Source organism: Juglans microcarpa x Juglans regia, chromosome 1D (genome assembly GCF_004785595.1).
Source record: "Juglans microcarpa x Juglans regia isolate MS1-56 chromosome 1D, Jm3101_v1.0, whole genome shotgun sequence".
Lineage (NCBI taxonomy): Eukaryota > Viridiplantae > Streptophyta > Magnoliopsida > Fagales > Juglandaceae > Juglans > Juglans microcarpa x Juglans regia.
Window position 1 is genome coordinate 21,235,890 of NC_054594.1, and position 25,574 is coordinate 21,261,463.

Genomic DNA, 25,574 nt, shown 5'->3' on the forward strand with positions numbered 1-25,574 from the left:
CCAAAGCATGGGGACACGTACCGAGAAGCAAGGTAGTCATTAAAATCTCCAAAGCCTAAGGAATGTGAATCGTCAAGCGGGGTACTTATTAAATTTCCGCCCAAGGCGAGCGTTAGTCCTTCCACTTATTTAATTCCTACCACGTCCTCGTGACGGGAGTTAGCGGGATAACTGGAGGGACTTTTATCGCCCCAATGAGCCCTAGCCCAAGGATAAGGCCTAAAGAATATCAGATTATGATTATAGAGGATTGTTTGCAATATGGATTGACATGGTAATCGCCGAACCGATAAGATAGGATAACTAACCTAGGAAAACAACGAGATTCTTGTCATATTATTGGATAATTCTCTATTGGTATCAATGTCAATCACTTAAACTGATAAGGGAAACCAGGAGATTGAATTGATATCCCGTACTTATCGCTAACGTTCATGCCTATATATCGGATAGGAGATGATAATCTCATGTAACTCTATCATCCAATACTTTCGTGTCAACACGATTTACCAATTACTAACTTAGGCATTGGAAGTGCACTGGGCATACCATGCCGCCCTCAATTATTGTTGAAGATTGAACGTCTTGGTGAACGGCGGGTGGAACACATCCCCAACAGTGATGCAGTCGTGATTTCCATGTGCCAACCTCCACACGTTGTCAAGCAACCAGAGACCAAGAAACAATTCCTGCAAACATGATCTGGTAGTCTAGTAATGGGGATCACAACCTGCAACCCATGTGATTGGGTACAAGTATTGAATGCTCATTGGCTACATTTTTGTCACATATATGTGTACGCCCAATTTCTCTCCTTGGAAGATGATAAAGTTACTGCGCATGCCAATGGATAATTTATTTTATTTATTACTTTTTACTTAATGTTTAAATAAGTATTTTTAATGAGTTTATGATTTTTTTTAAAAAATATTTAAAAAAATTTTAAAAATGCTTAAAAAATAAATAAAGTGCAAAATGCACTTTCGCTCGGTGGACGTAACAGGTCCTTTCACTTTTACCTTCCTATGTCCACTGCTTATTTTACTGTGATGATCCAAAAAAGTTCCAACTTCTAGGGCTGTGCATATAATCCGATAAACTGCTAAACCCGATTAAAATAATCCGACCCAACCTGACTTTTAGCGGGTTTCATCTTTTCAGATCTCCAACCCGACTAGTAGCAGGTCTGTGTTTTCGGTGTCAACTCGTCCGACTATAAAAGCATACTTATCTTCTGTTCTCAAACCCTAGCCACCCAAATCCGAATGAGAACCCTGCCTCCCATCTCCAACTCGCCGATCAATTTGTACGCAAGGTTGCCTTCATTGGACGAGGCGTCTGTGTAGGAGATAGTCACATGGCAGAGCTTATTCAGGTCACAAGATACAAGTAGGAGTAGGGTCTTGGTGCGAGTTTTGCAGGCGAGCAAGGAGCATAGGATTGGAGAGTAGGAAGAAGATAGAAGTGGGTTAAATATAGACTGGAAGTTTGGGTTTTTTTTTTTTTGCAATGAAGCCAAAAGAGTTCACTCCCCCTGTCGAGGACCATGGTAACGCTCTATGGGGGCGAACCTACGATGAGTGAGACTGTTAGGGTCACATTATGGTGGAAAGGGAGTTTGTTTGGAGATTTTCGAGCAGAACTAGGTAAGAGTAGCGTCTGGGCTTTAAGGGGCAATATGATTGTTTCATGTGTTGCAAAAACAGAGTGTTGGTGCATAAACAAAGTGACTATTTCATGATGAACAATCGCAGAAGAAGAAGGAGATGCAGGATCGAAGAAAGCTAGTGGTGGAAGAAAAATCGAACAACGAATCACCATTTCTAGTCCAGTTTAATAACCTTTACGTGCTCCAATAAATACCTTTGCCCAAGCCAAGAGTTGTTTTAGAGAAGATATTGAGCAGTTTTGAGTCTGTCAATGGTTTTGAGTCTAATATTTAGTGGGTCTAATATGATTATTTCAGTTCAGTATTTAGTGGGTTTGAAATTGTTTGGTTACTGAGAAAATGTAAATGGGAAGGAAGCGGTAATGTCAGTATTTTTCTTGTTCATATATTTTTCTTTGTTTTCTTTAAATCTCAGCATTTCTATAGATATTAGCATGATAAAAATTGTAGATAAGATTGAAAGTTGAAGTTTGATTAGGGGGAAAAATTGGTTTTCAATTAAAAAATAAAATGGATGTAAGGCTGCCTACCCAGATGAAGAAGAAAAGCATTCAATATTTTCAATTTTATATTAAAAATAAAATTATAAAACATAAAAATCGGATTATACGGATTTAGCCCAATTTTATTTTAGACGGGTCAGATCGGATCAGATCGATTTGAAAAAGAAAAAAAAAAAAGATTTTCGAGTCGGGTCGGGTCAAGTAAAAAACCGATTATGGCAGGGCAGGTTGCAGACGTACCAACTTCTTCAGAGAAACTGCTTAACATTAAGCAGAGACAAATAAACGCATCTTCTTAAAATCAAAGAGATGAATGCAATAAAAAGTGATTACGGAATTGGTGAGTTAATAAACATATTATAAAAATAGAACTATGTTTGGTCAAAACTAACCAAGTGGGGTAAAATAATATCAATCTTCCTTTATGTTTGGTCAGAATCGATGGTATCATAGCACAGTAATCTTAATGAGATCAGTTGGGTTCCCATTGAAAGTCATGTAGCCCTCTACATTTCACATTATCGAATTATATATATATATATATATATATATATATATATATATATATATTATCTTCCCTATTTTATACCATTTATTTATATTAAACAAGTCATAGAGATTGACTACCAAATACTACCTTGTAAAGAAAAGGGTTCATCAAACGATACAATAGCCTTTATTTTGAAAATATATCTCATTTTAAAATTTCCATTTCATCTCATATCTTTCTCAAATATAATTTAAATACAAATATTTTCAAACTAATCATTACAACTTTCTCAAACTTTAAAAATAAAATAAAAATCAACTTTTTCAAATCTCTAAACAAAAATAATATTATACAATTATATTCTGATAATATTTTAACTTTTTAATATTTTTTATTCAATTTCTTCTTTCTCATTTCTCAAAACTCAAAAAATACTCAACTCAAATTATCTCAATACTATTCACAAACTAGTTTACTATTATTTATAAAATTATCATCTCATCTCACTCTCCAAACCAGCCTTTAGAGGTAGTTTCAGGTCTCGGAGATTAAAATTAAAAGTTGAATAAAATATTATTAGAATATATTTTTTTAATATTATATTTTTTTATAATTTGAAAAAGTTGAATTATTTATTTTATTTTGTGTGGGGATTTAAGAAAATTATAATGATTAAATGAGATAAGATAAATTGAGAAGAGTTGTAAAAACAAACGAGGCCTTATTTTTTGGTAGACATGCATGTAGGATTACTTTTAAGGGCACAACTCATCTGACCTTATTCCACGTTGTAGATATATAATATTTACTTTTAAACACGTTTAAAACATAGGAGAAGATAAATAAAACAATTTTATTTATATTCATCATTAATATTCTCTAAAATTTTTGTAAAGATTTTAAATCATAATTTTAACTTTTCTGTTTGCTTAAACTTTATGTACAGACTTTTTGATTAAAATATTACAAACTTATTTGTTGTTATGATTTTTGTGAAATGCTTATTTTCTTTAGGTTTTGGATTTACTTTTTTTAATTCTTACTCTTTAGTCGCTTTTTTTTTTTTAATCATGACAATACCTCTTGTCCTTGACAAAGATCATGACAAGACCTCCTGTCCTTGACAAAGATCATGACAAGACCTCCTGTCCTTGACAAAGACCACGGAAGGAGGCCGCACCCACCCACTTGCCACAAAGGAGTGGCCTGGGGAGACTGCACCGCATTAAAGACTACAACGTGGTATCTCATACTGGAGAATACCATCTCGACAACTAGTATAAAAGTCAGGTACTAGGTTAGAATTCAGGACTTACGTTTTCTTGTTTATTGAAATTCTCTCCAAGGAGCATAACTTAAACATCGGAGGTAACCCTTCAACCTCGTGCCTCTCATCTTCTCTGTGTTGCAGGTAACTGAGCCCAGTACCTAGTGTGCAAAACACATCGTCAACAGTGGAACTGTTTGTTGGATCTTTATAAAAATAACGTGTCCTTATTATGATAGTTACCATACGCTCTTAAACAACCCATGAACAAGAAGCTTCGTCAAAAAACATGGAGGGAAGACTTGCAGAAATGGAGGAGGGAGAGAACCTGTAGCGAGAAAATGAAACCTTAAAAAAAAAAAAAAGGAAAAACGAGCAAGAGGAGGACACAGGGGCAAGTCAAAATGAACACACAGAGTCCCAAAGCATTGGTGGGATAGACACCGACGAGGAAGAAATGAGGAAAATGCACAATGAATTACGCAGCCTCGTGGATAAGTACAAAAAGATGGCGAAAAAGGATGAGAGCTTCATCGTCAGTCGACCGGTTGCTCACCAGCACAGACCTGCCCTATAGTGCGGAGGTGATGGCCGCACTGCTACCTTTAAAATTCATAGTTCCCCAGATAGATATGTACCTCTCGAGCATCTAGAGACATTCAAGGCTTGCATGACTTTGCATGAGTTCCCTAGAGAGACAACTTGCAGAGCCTTTCTGCTAACCTTAAAAGGAGCTACGAGAGGGTGGTTCAGGGTGCTGTCACCTAGCTTGATTAATAGTTTTGGTGAGTTGGCCCGATTATTTCTAACACAATTTATGGCAAGTAGAAGAAGGAGACGTTCAACCGCTTACCTCCTAACCATTAAGCAGCATGAAGATGAAAGCCTAAAAGTATACTTGGCCAGGTTCAACAAAAAGCGCATGATGACTAACAACCAAGATGAGAAGATTACGTTGGCAGAGCTCTTGTGAGGCATATGGCCTCGAAAGTTCATGGCGAAGCTAGCAAGGAGAACTCCCATGACATTTTGGGAGTTCATGGGCAAGGAAAATGGCTTTATTAGTGACGAGGACACACTTCGGGCCTTGACTGCCCCAAGAAAAATTGAATTGGAGCAAGCAGACAGGAGGTCCAACACATCAAAGCGAGCAAAAGTCCAAAAAAAAACCTCAAAAGGGGGCAGTAAGACGAGAGATGGGATGAGACTGTCCCCTCAAGAGGACAAGGCGCCAGGCACACAAGCACAGCTCAACCTAAATGTGCCAGAAGAAAGAAAATCAAATGTCCGAGAAGCTGACAATCATGACGGGGCTAATCATCGTTTTTACACCTACTACTAGAATGAAATTCACAATACTGATAACTGTTACACATTCAGGAGAAAAAAAGAGGAGTTTGAGTGCCTTACCATCCTTTGGAGGAAAAGGGAGGAGTAGGAGAAGATAAATAAAGCATTTTTATTTACAGTCATCATTAATATTCTCTAAAAATTTTGTAAAGATTTCAAATCATAATTTTAAGTTTTATGTTTGATTAAAGTTTATTTATTCTCTTTTTATTAAAACATTATAAATTTATTTGTTGTTATGATTTTTGTGAAATGCTTATTTTCTTTAGGTCTTGATTTTTTTTTTTTATTTCTTACTCTTTATAAATTGTTTTTTTTTATTATTATTTTGTTAGTGACGTTCCTAAAAAAAATCTAATTGAACTATTTATTCCAACTTAAAATAACCCCTCCAAAATTATAATCCTTATATGAAATTATACTCATTATTCATCCACGTACAATAAACTGATCTCTAAGAAAAAGACCCACGAATTCAATAATTTATTACGTTAAGATCGAGGGCTATCGACAACATTGTCACAAGTACACACGCGCGTATCGGGTCGAGGGTGGGCAATGAAAAAGCCAACAATCTAGTATTGTCACGTGGGCCAATCTCGGCCATATGGTCATGCCATGAACACGAATGAAGAAGCCTTAATGGAATAATCTGAATGTGCGTGCATGCATGCATGCATCATCAAGGTGACGTGATTGTGAGCGTAATAACTTTGATTATGCCTCCGGCACTGCAAATAAATATGTGGAAATTAGCAAGAGAATCATGCATCAATATGACATCTACCGAACCGTGTACTCGAAGGAACCATGCACGTAAACAAACAAGTTTGTTAATAGATGGGGATGGTGTGAGGGAAAGAAATAACAAAAGAAGAAAAGGAAAAGAAAAAGGAAACGATCGAGAAGAAAAGAAAAGAAAAAAGAGATAAGAAAGAGGAGAACAAGAGGATGGGGTGAGGAAGAGAAAACGTAGAAAGAAAAAAAAAAAAGAGAAGAAATTGGAAAAGAGAGAAGCAGTGTATAAGGAACAAAGAAAGAAAGAAAGAGAGTACAGAGAAAGAAAAGAGAGAGAATAAAATAGATCATTAAGATTAGCAAAAAGAAAAAGTTACCTTTATATATATATGTAATGGGGATAGAATCTTTTACAAGTGGATATTATTCGACTCATTTTTTTGCCCATTTATACATATATTTTGAATAATCTGCTCGATCGCCTATATGAGATAATGGACGAAGAATCATCAATTAACCCGATATGTTGGATTTGTGAAACTAAATCCTTATCTTGTCAAGACTATCAATGATATAGCTCAAAATCCATGAAATTAAGAACTGGTCTGATTACACAAAATTAAATTATATCATCTTATCTCATACAATTATTACAATTTTTTCAAAGTCTCACATAAAATATAGTAAATAATTCAAAATTTTCAAATTTCAAAACAAAAATTATATTATAACAATATTTTATTCAATTTCCAACAAAACATATATTTTCATCTCATCTGAACTGCGTAACCAAATGAACTCTAAGCCATACAAAAGTAGGTCGGATTAAAGGAGCTTAATAAGAAAAACAGAAATAGATCGAATGTCATTTATTATCACGGTTGAAATTAAGCCATACAAAGGAGACATATAAACTAAGGCTATGTTTGGTAAGTGAAATTGAGATTACTTCAATATTATTCATAAACAATTTATTACTATTTACAATTTATTTATTACTATTAACAGATTATGATCTGAAATCACCTTATCAACATTCCAACATAATCTTAATAATTTTTTTTTTTTTAGTTTAAAAAAAGTTTAGTCCGAAAGGATAGAGTATTTTAACAGGGTAAAATGAAAACTGTCAACAAAAGTCTATTAAAGATGGTACATGAAAGTAAAAATTTAGGTGTTTACTACTGGACTTGCATGGGATTGGACGTTGAAAAGGACCTAAATTGATTGTATAAGGAATGTTTGGGTAGTAGAGTATTTTTATAATATTTTATTTTTATTTATTTCTTTATTATTATTTATATTTATTTAATATTTTATCATTATTTTTTATTATTATTTAAAGAATATTTGAAATTATTTTATTATCTAAACGCAATCTAGAATGCTCTATTTGGAAGTAGAAATGAACTGAAATCAATTCAGCTCAGTCTAATTTTAAATTGACTCTAACATCTAAACATTTAATTTTAAAATCACTAAATTTATCTCAATTCAAAATCTCTTTATACGTGGGATCTATAATTTTTTTTTAACTCAACACGTTTTTACAAACGAAATCCACAATCTTTTTCAACTTCTATAAATACATTTTAACTCATTTTAACATTTAAATATATCTAAATTCATCTAAGGTGAGTTCCAGAAAACTCACTCCATCATTTCAACTCATTACTATTTATAAAAAATTCAACTCAACTTAACCCAACTCAACATAACGGAACCTAAGGCTTCATTTGTTTTCACAGATGAGATGAGATGAATTGACATTAAAGTTAAAAGTTGAATAAAATATTGTTAGAATATTTTTTTAATATTTTTTTGTTTTAAAATTTGAAAAAGTTGAATTATTTATTTTATTTTGTGTGAAAATTTAAAAAATTTTTAATGATTAGATCAAATGAAATGAGATAAATTAATAAGAATTGTGAAAACAAACTAATCTAATTGCGTTTGGATGTTGAATTAAATTTAGTCGATATATTAAAATATTATTTTTTAATATTATTATTATTTTAAAATTTAAAAAAATTAAATTATTTATTATATTTTATATTAAAATTTAAAAAAATTATAATAATGAATTAAAATGTGTTGAGATAGTTTTGAGATTCAAATAAATCCAAAAATCTACACCGACATAGATCGTTTGAGGATGGTCTCCATGTAAATTTGTTTTTTGTTTTTTTTTTTTATTAAGAAAGTGTTTTTATTTCCTCGTACTTCATTCGCCTGACCATGACCACTCCCCGACACGAAAGATGAAAGACAAATCACGCTACGTTACATTCAAGTCTCCCGTGCTCGATGCCCCGCACTGTAGCCGGAAAAAAACGAGGAGGGAGTAGTTCAAGAGTCCAAGTAGAGTTTTCCTCAAGAGCACGGAGTTCAGAGGACATAGCTTCACGCCAGTGAGAGTGGCGAGTAGCTTCTGAATAAGAGGTAGGTTCAACAGAGGCAGTAAGGGCAGTTAAGAATGAATAATGAGCAGGAGAAAAACGAGAGTAAGAGATAAATGTAGATAAAGGATGAGAAGTACCTGAGGACTGTGCAGCGGTTGAAGTAGCAATGGACTCCGTGGGTATGGTGGGACAAATATAATCAAGGAGATATGGAGGTCGAGTGATAGTACGGCGTGGGCGAGAAGCGGGAGGGATAGGGTCGGGAGATATGGTGGGAGGAGAAGTGTTAGGAGAAGTAGACGCTGAGGTACAGGTAAAGGGAGAATGATGGAAGTAGACTGAGGTGGAGACACAAGAGTTTGGAAGGGAAATTGATTTTCATGGAAGGTAACATCACGGGAGTAGAAAATGACATGTGTGTCCATATTGTATAACTTATAAGCTTTGCAGTTGCTCGGATAACCAAGGAAGACACAACGAGATGCACGGGGTGAAAATTTATCGCGATGAGCAGTAAGAGTTTGAGCATAGCAAAGGCAGCCAAACACTCAAAGATGTGTGTAGGTTGGTGGAGTATTTAGAAGAATTTGAAAAGGAGTTTGATTTTGAAGAGAGCGAGTAGGGGTTCTATTGATGAGATAGGCAGCGCTAAGAACACATTCGCCCCAAAATTTGAGGGGTAAATGTTCCTGAAAACGAAGACTGCGGGCAACATTCAAGAGATGTTGATGTTTACGTTCCGCAACACCATTTTGTTGAGGAGTTTCAACACAAGTACGCTCATGAATGATGCCATGTTCATGAAAATAGGTTTGTAGATTTTGAGAGAGAAATTCTTGGCCATTGTCGATGCGAATATGTTTAACGGTGGAATTAAATTGATTTTTGACAATGGCAAAAAAATGCATTAAATGACTAAAGGTTTCTGATTTAAAACGCATTAAATAAATCTAAGTGGTGCGTGAAAAATCGTCAACAATAGTCAAGAAATAATGTGCTCCACAAATAGAAGCAGTGGAATATCCACCCCAAATATCACAATAAATTCGATTAAAAAGAATCGTACTTTTAGTAGCTTGAGTTGGAAAAGGCAAGCGAGTATGTTTAGAACGAGCACAAACATCACAATAAGAAACAGTACAAGGACTATCCAAAATATTAGGAATAATAAAACTGGAAGGATGACCTAGACGTTGATGCCATATGGTCTTATTGTCAAGGGTGTGAGCAGAGAAAGCAGTAACTTTTGATGGCCGAAATATATAAAGTCCATTGCAAGCTTCACCCGCTCCAATCAGCCTCTTCAATTGAAGGTCTTGAAAAAAAACTGTAGAAGATGAGAAAATTGCAATACACGGTAAATTATTAGTGAGTTGAGGGATAGAAAGGAGATTATAATGAAAGAGAGGGACATAAAGGACTTTGGAGAGGATGATATTTTCGGACAGCTGAATGGTGTCAATGCCTTCAACAGGGATCACAGCACCCGTGGGTAGCCGAATCTCACGACTCGAAGAAAGGGGTTGAAGATGCAAAAATGATGATCGGCAGTGGCTCATATGATCACTAGCGCCACTGTCGATTATCCAATCAGCATGGGGATAAAAAAAGGAAGGGTTTGAGAAAGAGTTACCAACAAAATTTGCCGTGGATGGAGGGGTTTGTAAGAGATTCATGAGCTGTTGATAGGTTTCGGAGGAGAGTCCTGGAATCGGGCTGGACGAAGGACCAACTGGAACCGGGTTGGAAGCAGCAAGATGAACGGTGGCAGAGGGAGGTTTCCCGAGCAGAGATGGCCTTTGGGGTTGCGTGGTTCACGGCCCGGGGGGTAGCCGATAACACGCCAGCAGCGATTCCGTAAGTGGCCATCCTTTCCTCATTCGGTGCATTTGAGAGGTGGCCGTGGATGAGGGGAACTCCGAGCAGCAAGAGCAATGTTTTCTGGGTGGAGACGGGATACTTGAAGGAGCCTCTGTTGTTCCTCTTGAAAGAGGATGGAAAAAATTTTATTCAGAGATGGAAGAGGGTCAGTGGCAAGGATTTGGGACCGAAGAGCAGCGTAGGAATCATTGAGGCCGAGAAGAAATTGAAAGACACGTTCATCTTCAGCCCTTTTTTCCAAGGTAGTGGCATCGGTGAGGGGTTGGAGATTTCCCAACTCATCCCAAAGCTGTTTGATACTGTTGTAGTAATCGGGTATAGAGAGTTAGTTTTGATGAAGGTTGGATATTTCTCTTTTAAGATGCAAGAGGCGAGCATTATTTCCATGGCTAAAACGAGATTCGAGATCAAGCCAAACATCTCGAGGATCATCGTGATAGTCCAAGGAATTGGCTAGGGAAGGGGTGATTGTGTTGAGAAGCCAAGTTAAGACCATGTCTTTGGTGCGGCTCCATTGGGCATAATCAGGGGATGTTTTAGCAGGGGCATTGAGAGTGCCATCAACGAAAGAAAGCTTGTGTTTAGCGTTGAGTGCACGGTGAATAGCACGCTGCCATTTTGGAAAATTGTCACTGGTGAGGAGACCGGAAACCAGAACAAGACTAGGAGAATCAGAGGGGTGGAGGAGATATGGGGAAGAAGATGGAGGAGGATCGGTGGTTGAGGAAGCCATCGGCAAGGAAAGGTAAGTCAGAACCTGTTTTGGCCTGATACCATGTTAAACATTAGTTTGGCTAATTGATTCATATTTCATTGAGAATGATTTACAAAAATATATAGCTATGTACGGTGATGCTTTACATGGAAAGAAATCAAATAATGCCGTTACAAATAAATCAAATATTGGATAGCAAAATTGGTGGGATGTGCAAGAATCATGGAGATGCGAGAATCATGGAGACTAATATTCTGATGTGCTGTAATATTACCAGAACCGACCCAAGGAAAGATCCCGAACTGGGAAAGACTCAAAAGAGCTTCTCGAGAAGGTGGGACGCGCCGTTGAGGAGGCTCGCCTCAAAATTCTTGGGAGTGGAGAGAGCGTGACGTCGTGGAAAGTGTCTCAGGAAGCACTGTTGATGCTCAAGATCGACTCGTGGAGCTCTTTAGGATTTTCGATGCAGGAGGTTCCGAATCTTCATCGCCTTCTTGTCACGGAAGGGAAGGTGCGTAACGCGGGGGTGCATATTTGTTCTTTTATTTAATTATATTAAATTTCTTCTCCTCTAGTTAAACCCTGCTTGGTTGCTGAGGAAGTGGAGGAAAATGGTCGTGCGCAATCGAAGGTTAGACTTTCTGTTAGTTTATTTGAGTGTACCGAGAGCATTAGTATAAGAGAAATTCTAATTATCATCCATGCACCATACTATATATGATTTTTTTTTTTTTTTTTTTTTATCTTATTAAATATGTAATGTGTGAATGATAAAAAATAAATTAATTATTTTAAAAAGAATAAAATTAAAAAAATTAAAAAATAAAATAAATATGGTGTGAGAGGATAACGAGAAGGAACCATAATATTAATTGATCTGTTTGGTTTGCTGAGAAGGTGAGCGCAACCATCATTCGCCGAGGTGCCTGTTTGGCGTAGTTAGTGGGAGTTTTTTACTTTTGAGAACAAAATTTCATTAAAAAAAAAAAAAAGGTAATTTTATATGTAATTATGAAATGTGTAAATACTATATAATTATTTTAAAAAAATATGAAGTTTATTATTAAAAAATTAATTTTATTTACGTAAATTTTATATTTTATTTATTTATTTTAAAATGATTATGCGGTGGTTATATAATTTACGATTATAAATATTTTTTTTTTAAAATAGTTGAAAAATAGTGAAAAAATAGTCGTACGTATAAATTTATATCTTTAATATTCAATTACCCTCGCCAGGTTTAAAATCCCAGCTACACCCCGATCAAGATTCTAGACCTTATTGTTTATGGAGTTTTGTTCTCTCTCTTGCGTTTTTTTTTTTTTTTCCTTCCTTTTTTAATGAAAAATTGATATTTACAACCAGCCTGTACAGCTGTCGGGTAGTCGCCACTATGGCTGCACGCATGCATGATTTCTCTCCGTATGACCCAGCCTTCCTCAACAAACTTCATTTCTCAAAACACAAAGCCCCCATCATTTTTCTATTAGAGATATTCTGCATTTTTCTTTCTCAAATCGAGTTTGATCTACTTTGAACCAAAATATATTCTGTTAAACGAATAGACAATATCTTTTAAAAAATATTTGATGGGCTAAGGTCAAAAGCATAGGACAACTTGTTGGAGCATAGATCATGGTGGTGTCAAGTATGGCTTTCTCGAGAGAAAGAGAGTCCATGCATATTTATCTATAATAAAAGAGTGAGTTTAGGTCCTACCTAGTAGAAATTCATATGATGACTTAGACCAAAGTGCCCATCTATAGATCTCATGTTGGATTGAAATATTCCTACTACAGCTACTAATTGCTGGGTGGGGCTAGAATGCCCCTACTATATATCCGAACGGATTAAGGTCTCGTTTGATTATTCAGTTCAAATAAGATAAGATGAGATGAGATATTTTGTTGAAAGTTGAATAAAATATTATTATAATATAAATTTTTAATATTATTTTTATTTTGAGATTTAAAAAAGTTAAATTATTTATTATATTTTGTGTGAGAGTTTATAAAAATTATAATGATGAGAATGAGGTTATGTGTAACCAAACCATCCCTAAAACACCTTCCCTTTGGATGTGGGCAAAATTCTTTCCCCTCTCAAGTTAAGTAGTTATTTTCCCTTTTTTAATTTAATCGAGCTTGCATTGAACATAACAAGGAAGATATAAGAGGAAAGTGTGGGGATTAAAATAATAATAATAATAACTACATTACAAAAAATGCAGTGCATACAATCAGAACAAATATGGTAATAGGCCCAATAAATTTTACCCGAGCCATGTTCCATAGCCAAGCCAAGGACAGCTAAAACAATGGTTTTATAATCCAATTGGTGGATTCGAATGCAATTGTATTCCTTATTCGAAAAGAGGCATTGTTGTAAACTATTATTAAGGCTTTGTTTGGTTTTCCAACTCAAATCAGTATAGTTTATTTTTAAATCTTTTTTACCATCCAAACAGCCACTTTAACTGCATCCGAAAAGAATTTGAGTCTATACTGTTTAATATAACCAACCTGACCAATGACAGAAATTTTGCATGGGCACATGATCTTACAAATAGGTAGTTGGGAAAAATAGAAAGGAATATTTTGTCCATTTTACCCTTAGTTAATTTGACTTGGATGGTTGTAATTGCAGCTTGCAAAAATTTTTTTATCATTTGACGCAGACAATATTTTTGATATATCAGATGAATAGTTGAATGTAATGATAGCATTAATTTATTTTATAATTTTTTATAAATATATTTAAACTCATATTAATATATAAATACACTTAAATTTATTTCATGTAAACTTCACAAAATTTATTTTATTTTAACTCATTACTATTTATAAACAATTCAATTAAACTCAACGTCCAAATCTTAGAAGGAAATCTCCATATCCTTTTCCTTTGGATCCTCGATTAGGGAAAATTAAAATATAGATAGACATCTAGAATCGAAAAAAATCCAGATCGACAATGGTGGCTCATCGGAGGTATACGCGGCGGTGATGGCTTGGGCTTGTGGGGGCACACATGCCGATAATGGTTGTGAAAGATGACCTAGGTTTGAAAATTTTGGAAGTTGACGATTCCAGCCGTACAACGCATGTGGCGCTAGCTGCCATAATTTGTTTTAGCTCGTGGAAAAAGCATATGGCCTTGGAGACGTGTGTTCCACACGCGGTTCGTTTAGCAGTGCTTCCATTGGGTTCTAAAGGTTCAATGACTGTCAAGCACGATGGTCTCGTGTGTGTGGTGGTTTGATGCCCGGAAGGCAATATATCAAATATTTTCCGATCTAGTGGAAGAAAAAAGATAAATGGAAAACACTTAAAACTATGGTGATGGAGAAGAGAGTAAGTAGAGGGGAGACCGTAGGAAGCTCCTCCCTCCCCCTCCGATGGAGAGGGTCGGCTGAGGGTTTTTTTTTTTTTTTTTTTTTTAACCTAGAGAGAAGTGGAGAGAAAAACTATAGAGGGGGCTGAGCTTCTTTGGGGTGGGTTGTCTAAGCTTTCTTTCCTTTTACCTAAAGAAGTGTGGATTTTTACGTGCATAGGCAAAGAAGCAAGTACTAGAGAGCGGAAGGAGGGAAGGAGCGCTTTTGAAGAAGTAGAATTGACAAATATCATATATGGTTGGCGTCGTATATTGCTCTCCCCAAGTAGGCCACATCAAGAAATGATTCATTTTTACATTCAGATAAAGAATGTATATACTCGGGCCTTTGTCCAGTATACTCGGATCTTTGTCTATTTCATGTTCAATAAAATTTTGTTTATCAATAATAAGAAGCCGCATATTGCTGTTCCCAAAGAGAGGCCGTTTCTCAGTCAACCTAAAAGGAGCATGGATACGGGGGATCAAAACTATTGAGAAATTCATTTTTGCTTTTATGGGAGCTCTAGGACTACTCTATTAATTGGTCTGCTTCGTTTAGTTCATTCTGAGTCTGAAACTAAGAGAAAACCTACAAGCAGTTCATTTACCCCATTTCCTTAGCGATCAACATGATGGGTAGGATATTCCCTTAATTTTTGTTTAATTTTTCATGCAGTGAGCATCCATAAAATCCTTTTATTTTTTGTGGTCTTGTAGATAAATGCATTTATCCATTGCTTTATTGGGGTTCGAAAAATTACTTCATTGTATGATTTGGAAGTGGCAATCTGCGAGAACGAGGGTGTAGAGAAGTTTGAAGAGCTGGAGTTGGGCCCTTTGCTACGACACCCACTTATCTTGCATTATTTCTCAGTGAACTCTGATGTAACAGAAGTCTTTAAAATCACTAGTGAAGAGATAATTTCTTTCCTTTGGAAGTTCTCTCATAAGAAGAAGTATAAAGATATTAGTGCTGAAGGGTTTTTGGATTTCATTGCTAAGAAGCAATCAGTTGAGAGCAAGGAAAAGCTTGGCATACGAATTCAGAGCTTGATGTATGTGATATTCTATTCCTACTTTTTAATAAAATAGCATTGTACTTTCATTAAAAAGAATGTCTAAGAAGCTGAAGACCTATGTTAATTTATGGACATAAAACTCACACGACAATGCATGCAGTTTCTATAATGAACTGATGTATTTTCTATCTTTGTTGAGATTTATATGCTACTTGAAGTTTACAATTTATCTCATAGATCATTTATATTGACTCAACCAATTTTGCCTTTGCTTGTGCAATTGTTTCTTTTAGACAATATTGTTATGCGCACGAGATCTCTCTAAGCCCAAATTACGGTATTGCCATTTCTATTGAAATTCAGCTTAGGAATATTGTGGTGCATTTTAGTGTTGCATGGTTCAGGGATCCATCACATGTTTCAAAAGCTCATCAATTGGTGCACTCTAAATGCCAAAGTTTGGATCAGTACTAGAATGAAGTTCTTAAACTGTGCTTGTACGATAAGTTTTTCCTTTGGAACACATGCTAACCTTAAATTATTTGTGTATGCCGAGGAACATTTGGGACAGTATTGTTGGCCTTCTTTCGTTGCTTTATCATTTCTTTAAATGTTGGCAATACTGCTTTTCCATTAGACTCCCCCTTTCTAAAGGGTTCCAAATACTGACTTGTTTCTTTTGCTGCTTTCTGAGGATAATAATGAATAGTAGTAGTACATGTTAGTGTTATCAAAGGCAAGCTAGACACTCACATAGGCGCTTCAGCGAGGTAAGGTGCGACCAAGGCCCTTTGAACCCCGATTCTAGGTATTTTTACTGAGGCATTTGCCTGTAGTGCTTATATGAGCACCTTGTATAAAGTCTTGTGTATAAAGTCTCGGGCATTCAAGGTGACTTTCTCTCTCTCTCTCCCCTCTAAGGGCCACGGCACAAGTAGTTGGACTTGCATCTGTCTCACTCTTGGGATTTTTCGAATTTGGAAGGCTAGGCCTCATCTTATTAATAAAATTATTGTTTACTTATAAAAAAAAAGTATCCTTAAAAACTGGTGCCTTTTCTTAGGGAAGCTCTTTTCTTATGAAGATTTGGTGATAGAGGTTGCCCTTTCGCATTTGATGCACCCCCTAATTTTTTTTTTTTTTTTTTTTGTTTCCCTTTGGCCTCTTAAGGAGGATTCCGACTTCTCTTTCTTTATGTTTTTTAGAGGGAAAGACAAGTTTTTTCCTTTATTCGTTTTTTGTTTGTACTGTTCATCATACTTGTTGATTGTGTTCACCTGTTAAGTATTTGAAACTTTGGTTGATGGGATTAATCCTTATAGATTTTCACCATTTATAGTCAAGACTTGAATAGATACTGCATCCACTTTCGACTACATCTCCTCTCTATTGTCTTCTTTTCTGTAATGTTGATTGTTAACGTCTAGGTTTTAAAACCAGTTAAACATGCTTTTTGATGCTGCCTTTAGACTTTGTCTATGGCAGTGGATCAAAGTATCATTTTTTTTTTATTTCGTGATTTTAGCTCCCTTGAGGGCCAACGCAATGTAGTGGCACTTTGTACTCATAACTACCGATTTGCCCATTGGCTCTTATACATGCAAAGTGACATAACATGATTGTTTTTCAGTTGATTGATGATCATAGGATGCATATTTCTGCTATTCGAAAAGCGGGGTACTCAGAGAATGCCACAATAAAAAAATCTGTGGAGGCATTGAAATCAGAATCTGATAAGAAATGCCGGAAACATCCTCCTTTGTCATCACTGAAGAAGCAGCTGAATGAACCTTCCAATTCTACACAAAGTATTGAATCATTTTTATCAGAAAAGACGGATTTATGTGGAGGAGACAAAAGATCATTTGTTTCATCAAGCTCAGATGATGAGAACAGTGATGATTGTGCTTCTTATGATGAAAGGATTGGCAATTCTACACAAACTGTTAGAAGTTATGACCAAAATATAGATATAGATTTTCATGCAGTAAAATATTACAACAAGACTGAGGAGGATAGCAATGTGAATAAAGCTGATCTTGCGATTGCGAATAACTCTAAGAGGACACGCTTATCAAAAAAGAACACTAACTCTATGAGGTCGTTCATAACAACCTGGAACGAGGCGTGTCAGGAGCATACAGTGCCTGAGGTATGGTCATCCTCTTGTTCTAGATTATACTTCACATCTGTCCACACTTCCTATGATTTATCTAAGAGCCTGAGGTACGTTCATCCTCTTGTTACAGATTATATTTTACATCTTTCCCCAGCTTCCTATGATTTATCTAAGTGTTGAAGTTTAGTTTTGCTTTATATGATTTATTTTTCAGAATATGCTCATAAGTGGAATCCTTTGGAACGAATTCACAATACTTCTAAAGTTTGAAACCTTTTTTTATATCATATATTGCATGATCTTTTGGATTTTTAGTACAGGATTTCGCTCAGTTGGATTGGCTGGGAATTTCAATAGTTTTCATTGTTGATAATGCAAAATGTGTGTGTGTACTCCAATTGGGTTGAGCTTAATTTGGAATCACTTAAATCCTATTTTTCAAAAGATGTAGGAGTAAATGAAGGATTTAAGGCAGTCTTCTTTTTTTGTTTATTTTAGATTCTACTACTCTATATTTTGGCTTGTATTTTGAGGTTCTCTTATTAGAATTTCTCTTAATTATCAGAAAGACAAATAATCAAGAGAAAAAGGAAACTCTTGCCAAGAAATCTTACTTCTTATACTACATGTATTAAGACTGGTATTATGGAGTTGAACGGATTTTTATTTTACTGTGCATATCTTTTGTGATTGTATCAGGTCTCTGAAGTGTTTGGACTGTAATGTTTTTACTTTGTAGAAACTTAGGAATATATGCGACAGCTAGGAAGTCATAGTTTGAATATTGAGTCTCTCTCTCTCTCTCTCTCTCCCCCTATTTTTTTTAAACAAAGAGAAAAACTAAGTTTCTCGTTCCTTTCTCTTATATCCTTAATTTTCAAATTTTGTATAGTACAAGAAAAGGAAAAAGGAAATTAAAATGATACTTTGATTATATGCAGCTTCCTATGAAAAAGGAAAAAGGAAGAATTTGCACTTTCATTTTAAATTATGCCTGTCCATCTTCTATAATAATCATGTCTCTACATCTATTTCTTGTGCTAAGGATATGTTTCTAAACAGGAGTGATATTTTTGGTTGTTGCTAGTTTGCTTACAAAAATGGCATGTAATTCTCAGTTGATTTTTGTCTCTTTTTCTTGATTATCAGTACAACTTATCTTACTTTCGTAACAATACTTGCAGGTTTTCAAGAGGATGCTTGAATTTTATGACAAAAAAGCTCCAGGAAAAAGGAAAGAGAAACGAATAAAGAAAATTGAATCAATGTTTTCATCCTTCCCCTTTGCTGGATTACTAAATGTTGCAGTAAGTCAAACGTGTTGAGTTTTAGTACCATACTTTGATAATGTAATTTAACTAGATAATAAAATCTCAGTATTACCAATTAATTGGAATTTTGTTAGATCAATGTTTTTTAAACCACTTCTATACTCATTTCTTGGGTGTAATCTTTTCTTTCAGTAAGATTCATTACTTCATAAAAATAATAATAATGAAGAAGGAATCCTATCTCACATCCTTTTGCTACTTTGAGGTACTGGAATTAGTTGGATATGGGGAAATGACGCTTGATTTTGATGATAAAAGGAGGATTGTGCACTGCAGTCGATTTCTATCTTTATCTCTAATATTACTTGACATATTAAAGTCCTGCTCTCACCAATTCTTATGATCAACAAAATCTTGTCTACCTATCAAAAAATAAAGGCCCCGGTGCAGTACTTTCTATATTATTTCTTGAGTCCTTTATTCCCGTTATGAAGATTATTGCTGGAACATGCCTTGATCCAAGATATATCATTTTCTATGTTTTACATAGATTTCCACCCCTTTCTTATATGCTTCCACAACTCCACCCTTGTGATTCTTTCTAGCACCAACCTCCCCAAGCCCCATCAAACTTTGCATCTTTACAGCCTTTCATAAGCTTTAGGTTGCTCTGCCCATAAACTTGATTGCTTGTAAGTGGCCAAGTTTTATTGTCTATGACTTGCATACTTTTTTTTATTAGTAAACAAAATTTTGTTAATCATAATATTAGGCATATGCCCAAGTATGTGGGACATATACAAGAGTGTGCGTTGTTAATGACATCTGTGGTAATTTTTTTGTATAATAGTTCAACTATGGTCCCCTATTTTTCATCATTTTCTAATTTTGTGTCTTTTTTTTTTTTGGTGTGTGTGTTGGGGGGGGGGGGGGGGGGGGGGGGGCTAGTTGTTTTAATTGCTAAATGGACTGTAAATGCACCAAAAATTAACAATTTTTTCAAAATTGTTGCCTGAAAAAAAGGCATAAAATATTAGGATCCTTTAAACTATGCTTGCAAGACCTAGATTGAGTATATGAGAGTAGTGAATGAGATCCCACGCTGCCTGGGAACGAGAAATTCTTTTACAATGATTCCAAGGAACTTCAAATTGTAACATTTACTAGGCCACAAAAATTCATAAAGTGAAAATTTCATTGCTTACAATGTAATAAAATGGGCCGCTTCTAATAATATCATTGGAAGCATTCCGGCACACTCTATACTGCCCCATCTTCTTGACCCAAACTTTATTTTCAACCCCTCTGAATCCTTCTATATCTGACTTTGTATTGTATTGTATTTGAATTTATTTTATTCATTTTATTAATATAAAACATAGTCATAACCCAGATGTGGGTTGAGTGTTCCTCAGATTGTTACAGCACTAATTTTTCATTATCTTGTATTTTGAATTTTATTGAAAGGCATAGAATTCAGGTCATTAGACTCTTGTCACCATACCACTAATGTATATACATTTTTTTTTTCTTTTTTTTTTTTTTATGAGTACCACTAATGTATATACATGCATTGAAGTTTTAGGAAGATTATGTTGAACTTCAATATCCACTTTCAAAAAAGCTTATTTTTATTTTTCTGGGTGACCATAATTTGGTATTATTTACTCGTTAAGTGAATTTGGGAATACTTCAACATTTTGTGAAATTTTGGGGTTCCCTTACCTCAATTCCCAAGCATTCCAAGTATTATCCACCATTCACTTGTTTCACATTATTATTATGTGTTATTACTTCACAGGTGTTTCTGTTCAAGACATTATCAGAAAAGTAGCAACGTATTTTGACCTCAATGACGTCAACAGTTATGGTATACCACTCCTTGAAAGAAGAATCATCCTCTTGAGGAAGCTTTATAGCTGTGAGTTTTGGCTGGCAGAGCAATTTTGCGCCAAGACGTTCAAGTCCCTTGGTTATGGGGATTTTTTAATGTTCCTTGGAAAACATGGCTCTCTGCTACCTCATCAGATGTACAATTTCTTAATAGGTGATGTGTATGAAAATTCTCCTTTGGAGGTTTGCATGCTCCAGAATCAATTGGTTGTTTTAGTAGCGCAAGCTTTGAATGGCTTATGGGGAGATAAACAAGTTACCAAACAGATGATTTCTTTATTGCTAATGAGGCAATTCCCATTGATTGGTTTCAAAATTTCTGAAAAAGGTTCTGTTGCTGATTTTCTAGATATTGTGGGGAAGCATGAGAGCAATGTAATCTCAAAAGCTGTCCTATTTTCTGTAACATTATTTGGAATGAGTCATGATGGAGACTCGCTAGCCCATCATGAAAATAATCTATTGGAAACCACAGAGGTGAAAATTGACATCAGCCAAAATGCTGGAGCCCTTAATTCTGTTACAGCCAAGGATGCTATTGAGCTTTTATGTAGGGCACCGTTGTTGTCAGATTTAAACTTATGGACACATTGGGACCTGATATTTGCTCCTTCGCTTGGTCCTCTTGTAACATGGTTGTTGAATGAAGTCAACACGCAGAAGTTATTATGTTTAGTGACTAAAGAAGGAAAGGTTATCCGCTTGGATCATTCAGCTACTGTGGATTCATTCTTGGAAGCTGCACTTGAAAGATCCCCTTTAAAAACAGCAGTGCAGCTTTTATCTCTGTTCTCTTTAGTTGGGGGTGAAAAATATGTTCCCATGTCTCTTTTAAAGTGTCATACACGCCATGCATTTGAAGTTATTATGAAGAATTTATTGGAGAATATGGAAGTAAACGAGGCTCAGAACTCTCTGATGCAAGGATACACAAGACGGAGAATGGTTGTTGAAACTGCTACTAGTAACTTGAGTAATGAATTACTCATAAATTTTGAAAAAATGAATAAAGCAGTGCCCGTTATATCCAGATTTATTCTTGACTGTCTTGGCTATTTACCCCCAGAGTTTCGTGGTTTTGCTGCTGATATATTACTTTCGGGAATGCGATCTCTTATCAAAGATGCTGCTTCAGCCGTTTTGTCTGAATGCAACCAAACAGAGCAGCGTCTCATGCTTCATGAAGTAGGACTTTCTCTTGGTATTGTAGAGTGGATTGATGATTACCATGCATTTTGTTCCACTGATGCTAGTGATTTGTACCCACATGAAACTTTATGCTTGAACGTTGTTGCGCCTGAGAAAAGCCTCAGCTCAAAAACTATGCAAGATGTGTTGGACAAGCCTTCCACTTCTGAAGTAAATACAAATGTATCTGCTGTGGCAGATGAGCATAAAGAACAATGTACTGGAGTTTGTCAATCAGTTGCTGGATTAGAAGTTTTTGATGGAATTGGCCATGGTCCCACACAACGTTTGTCTGAACTTGATGAACATAAGAATGCATCCCTGGTCATTGAATCTATCAGGCAGGATGAATTTGGTCTGGATCCAAGTCTTTCTAGCATTGAAAGTAGCATGTTGAAGAAGCAGCATGCTCGCCTAGGGAGAGCACTTCACTGTCTTTCACATGAGTTATACTCTCAGGATTCACATTTTCTTCTTGAGCTGGTAAGGGTATTGCCTTTGTTTATTTCACTGTGCTTACAATAAATTGACATGAATAACACATTGGACCATCCAGGTTCTTAGAGCTGATATTTTGAGTCTCTTGTTCAATTAGCAATTATAGTTATAGGAATACTTGTGCATGTGTGTATACACTATTATTGTCATCCCAAGTAGGTTTCGATTTGAACACAGCATCCAAAGGAAGGCCCAAATATTTCATCGGCAGTTAAGATATCTTGCATTTTAAAATGTTAGCCATTCTCTCCACATTCGGAACATCCCCTACTAAGGCCCGGTTTGGATTCACAATCAATCTCAACTCATCTCTCTACTATTCACTACTATTCATCAACTTTAACTCACAAATCTCACTACTATTCACAATCCATCTTACTACTATTCACAACTCATCTTCGAATCCAAACGAGGCCTTACTATTTTTTATTTAGCCAAGTTCACCTTTAAAGCAAAAATCTTCAATTACCTCGATCATAGGCCTTCTCCATATCAAGCACCGAATCAAGGATTTGCCTACCTTGGACAAAGGATGAGGCTTTGATATTAACTTCTCAACCACCATGTTCAATTTATTCGCCAAGACTTTCGAAACGATCTTGTAAATCCTGCTCACCAAGCTAATATGATGATAGTCTTTTACCTCTACAGCCCCAGATTTTTTGGAATGAAAGCAACAAATGTTGCATTGAGACTCTTTTCAAACCTACCATTTTCATGAAATTCATGAAAGACCCCCATTATATCTTCTTTGATCACTTCCAATAAGTTTCGAAAAAAGCCATAGAAAATCCATCTGGACTTGGAACTTTGTCACTCGCCATGCTTCTTAACGCTTTTTTTATTTATGTTTCTTTAAAAGGCCTCTCAAGTTGTCCTACTTCTTGTGAGTCAAGAGCATCAAAGTGAAGCCTAGTCTTGGTCTCAAAGAGAATTGTTCTGAAAGCAAACTCTTGCGATAGTTGACAATGTGATCTATGATCTCGGTTTGGTTTGGTGGGAGGAAACCGCTCCATCAACCGTCAACATCTCTATGCATTGTTCCTCCTATGTGAGTTAACCTCCCGATGGAAAAACTTGGTGCATTTATCCCCTTCCTTCAACCAAAGTGCTCTCGACTTTTGTCTCCAAGATATTTCTTCTAGTAGAGAAACCCTTTTGAGGTCCGCGGTCACTTGAATTTTACATGCCCTCATCGTTTAAGATAATACCCTTTGCTCCCTCCGATCCTTTGAGTTCCTAAAAAAGAGTAGACTTTTGAGCTTCCTCATTACCAAGAGCTTGCTCATTCCAAGCCTTCAAATCTTTCTTTAGAGACTTCAATTTACATGACATGATATAACTTGGAGTGCCATAAAATTGATAAGAATACCACCATTGCTGAACTTGATCAAGGAACTCATCTGATTTGAACCACGTGTTTTCAAACTTGAAGTATCTTGGGCATCCATGAATACCTCCATAATCAAGAAGGATGGGAAGTGATCTGAGCACAACCTGGGGAATCTCTTTTGAATAAGTTCTTGGTAATGTGCTTCCCATTCAGGTGATACTAGGAATCTATCAATCATTGACCAAGAGGGGTGTTCTCGGTTGCTTGACCAAGTGTAGGTGCCATCTAAAAGAGAAATATCTAGTAAATCTTGTTCATAAATGAAGTTAGAGAAATCTACCATTGGTGAATTGAAGCTAGAGGCACTCGACCGTTCACTCGGGAGTCGAGTAACGTTAAAATCGCCACCAATACACCAAGGGAAATCCCATTTGCTGCTTAGGCCAGCCAATTTGTCCCATAATACACTTCTTGCAACATCTAAGTTAGGACCACAGACAACTACGAAGGCCCACTGGTATCCATCCATAACATTCTTGAACAAGCAAGCCACCATATAATCCCCCATACAATCTTCTAATTTTCTCACCACTCTTTTATCCCACATCACTAAGATGCCTCCCGATGCTCTATTGGATGGTAAATAATGCAACACTACTTGATTACAGCACCACAAACTCCTAATAGTGCTTAAGGGGATAGATTCCAATTTAATTTCTTGCAAGCAAACGATGTCTACTCTCCAACTATGTAATTGGTTTCTAATTTTGAGACACTTTTCCTTTTCATTCAACCCCCTCACATTCCATGAAACAATTTTCGACTTCATAAAACAACATCCATTGCCCTTCCCTTCGATCTTCCATATTTAGAACTCCTCTCCTACTCCATTGTTGACTATCCAATAAGCTTTTTTAATTCTCTAGCTCTCTTCTTTGCTGAATTGATCTCACTTGGTGAACTAGAGAGAGTCTGTCCAGCCTCTGTAGCTGTGAGGAGAGCTACAAATTGGTCCTCGAAACCATCGCACAGTATCCCCACACAATGTTGAATCTCCTTGGCTTTGTTTAAGACCTAATCAGAGACCTAGATGTTGCTTCTTGGGTGCAGAGAATTCAGTGGCGTAGGTGTGTCAAAGTGAGTCGAAATATTGTGTGAATAGCCGAATTCCTGGCCTTTGAGTGATCTGTATATTATATATGAACTTTACAAGAGAACTATACATGGAAAGAAAACTAATTGCCGAGTGATTCTAGCATTCTAGCCTAATATGGAAACTACATATTTTGTCAATATCCTAACTGTACAAGCCTAAGTAAATGTCGTAAAGGTAAAACAAGGAAAGAAGAATAGAAGGAAAGAAGATTAATTATGGACAGTGACAGCCCCCCTCAAATTGATGCGGGTTGATCGACAAGCATCAATTTGCTACTTAAGAAGCAATGTCGATGGCGAGTGAGAGCTTTGGTGAAGATATCAGCAATTTGTAATTCAGTGGAAACATGTGGAAGAGTGATAACACTGAGCTTCAAATGCTTCACGGATAGAGTGACAGTCGACTTCAATATGCTTCGTGCACTCATGATAGACAGGATTGGCCGTGATCTGAATAGCATTCATATTATCAACATGTAGAGGTGTAGGATCAGTCTCAGAAAAATCTAGCTCAGCAAGCAAACTTGGAAGCCAAATAATTTCGGAACAAGCAAGAGACATTGCCCGGTACTCAGATTCTGTAGATGACTTAGAGACTCTGTCTTGCTTCTTACCCTTCCAGGAGATCAATGCATCACCTAAGAACACACACCAACCAATGATGGATCGACGTGTATCAGCACAACCGGCCCAATCAGCGTCGCT

The 25,574-nt window shown here is 36.0% G+C and overlaps 2 protein-coding genes across 2 annotated transcripts in view; both read left to right on the forward strand.

Annotated features, from left to right (window-relative positions):
• LOC121240152 (protein NO VEIN-like) overlaps positions 1-25,574 on the forward strand; it is a 138,263-nt gene that overhangs the window by 90,525 nt on the left and 22,164 nt on the right. Inside the window, 1 exon segment of the mRNA XM_041137591.1 lies at positions 20,604-22,366. Within this exon segment, the coding sequence (XP_040993525.1) occupies positions 20,604-22,366 (1,763 nt within the window).
• Positions 11,395-18,871, forward strand: LOC121240185 (protein NO VEIN-like). The gene is made up of 3 exons (XM_041137594.1): positions 11,395-11,526; positions 17,060-17,564; positions 18,716-18,871. Exons 2-3 carry the CDS (start codon positions 17,061-17,063, stop codon positions 18,854-18,856), a joined length of 645 nt encoding a protein of 214 aa, XP_040993528.1. The 5' UTR covers positions 11,395-11,526; position 17,060; the 3' UTR covers positions 18,857-18,871.

Excerpts from the sequence above, each read along its gene's own strand:
- LOC121240185 (XM_041137594.1), top strand. The coding sequence starts at position 17,061 with ATGCATATTTCTGCTATTCGAAAAGCGGGGTACTCAGAGAATGCCACA. Across the intron at positions 17,565-18,715 it reads AGGAGCATACAGTGCCTGAG|GTTTTCAAGAGGATGCTTGA; the intron begins GTATGGTCATCC and ends CAATACTTGCAG.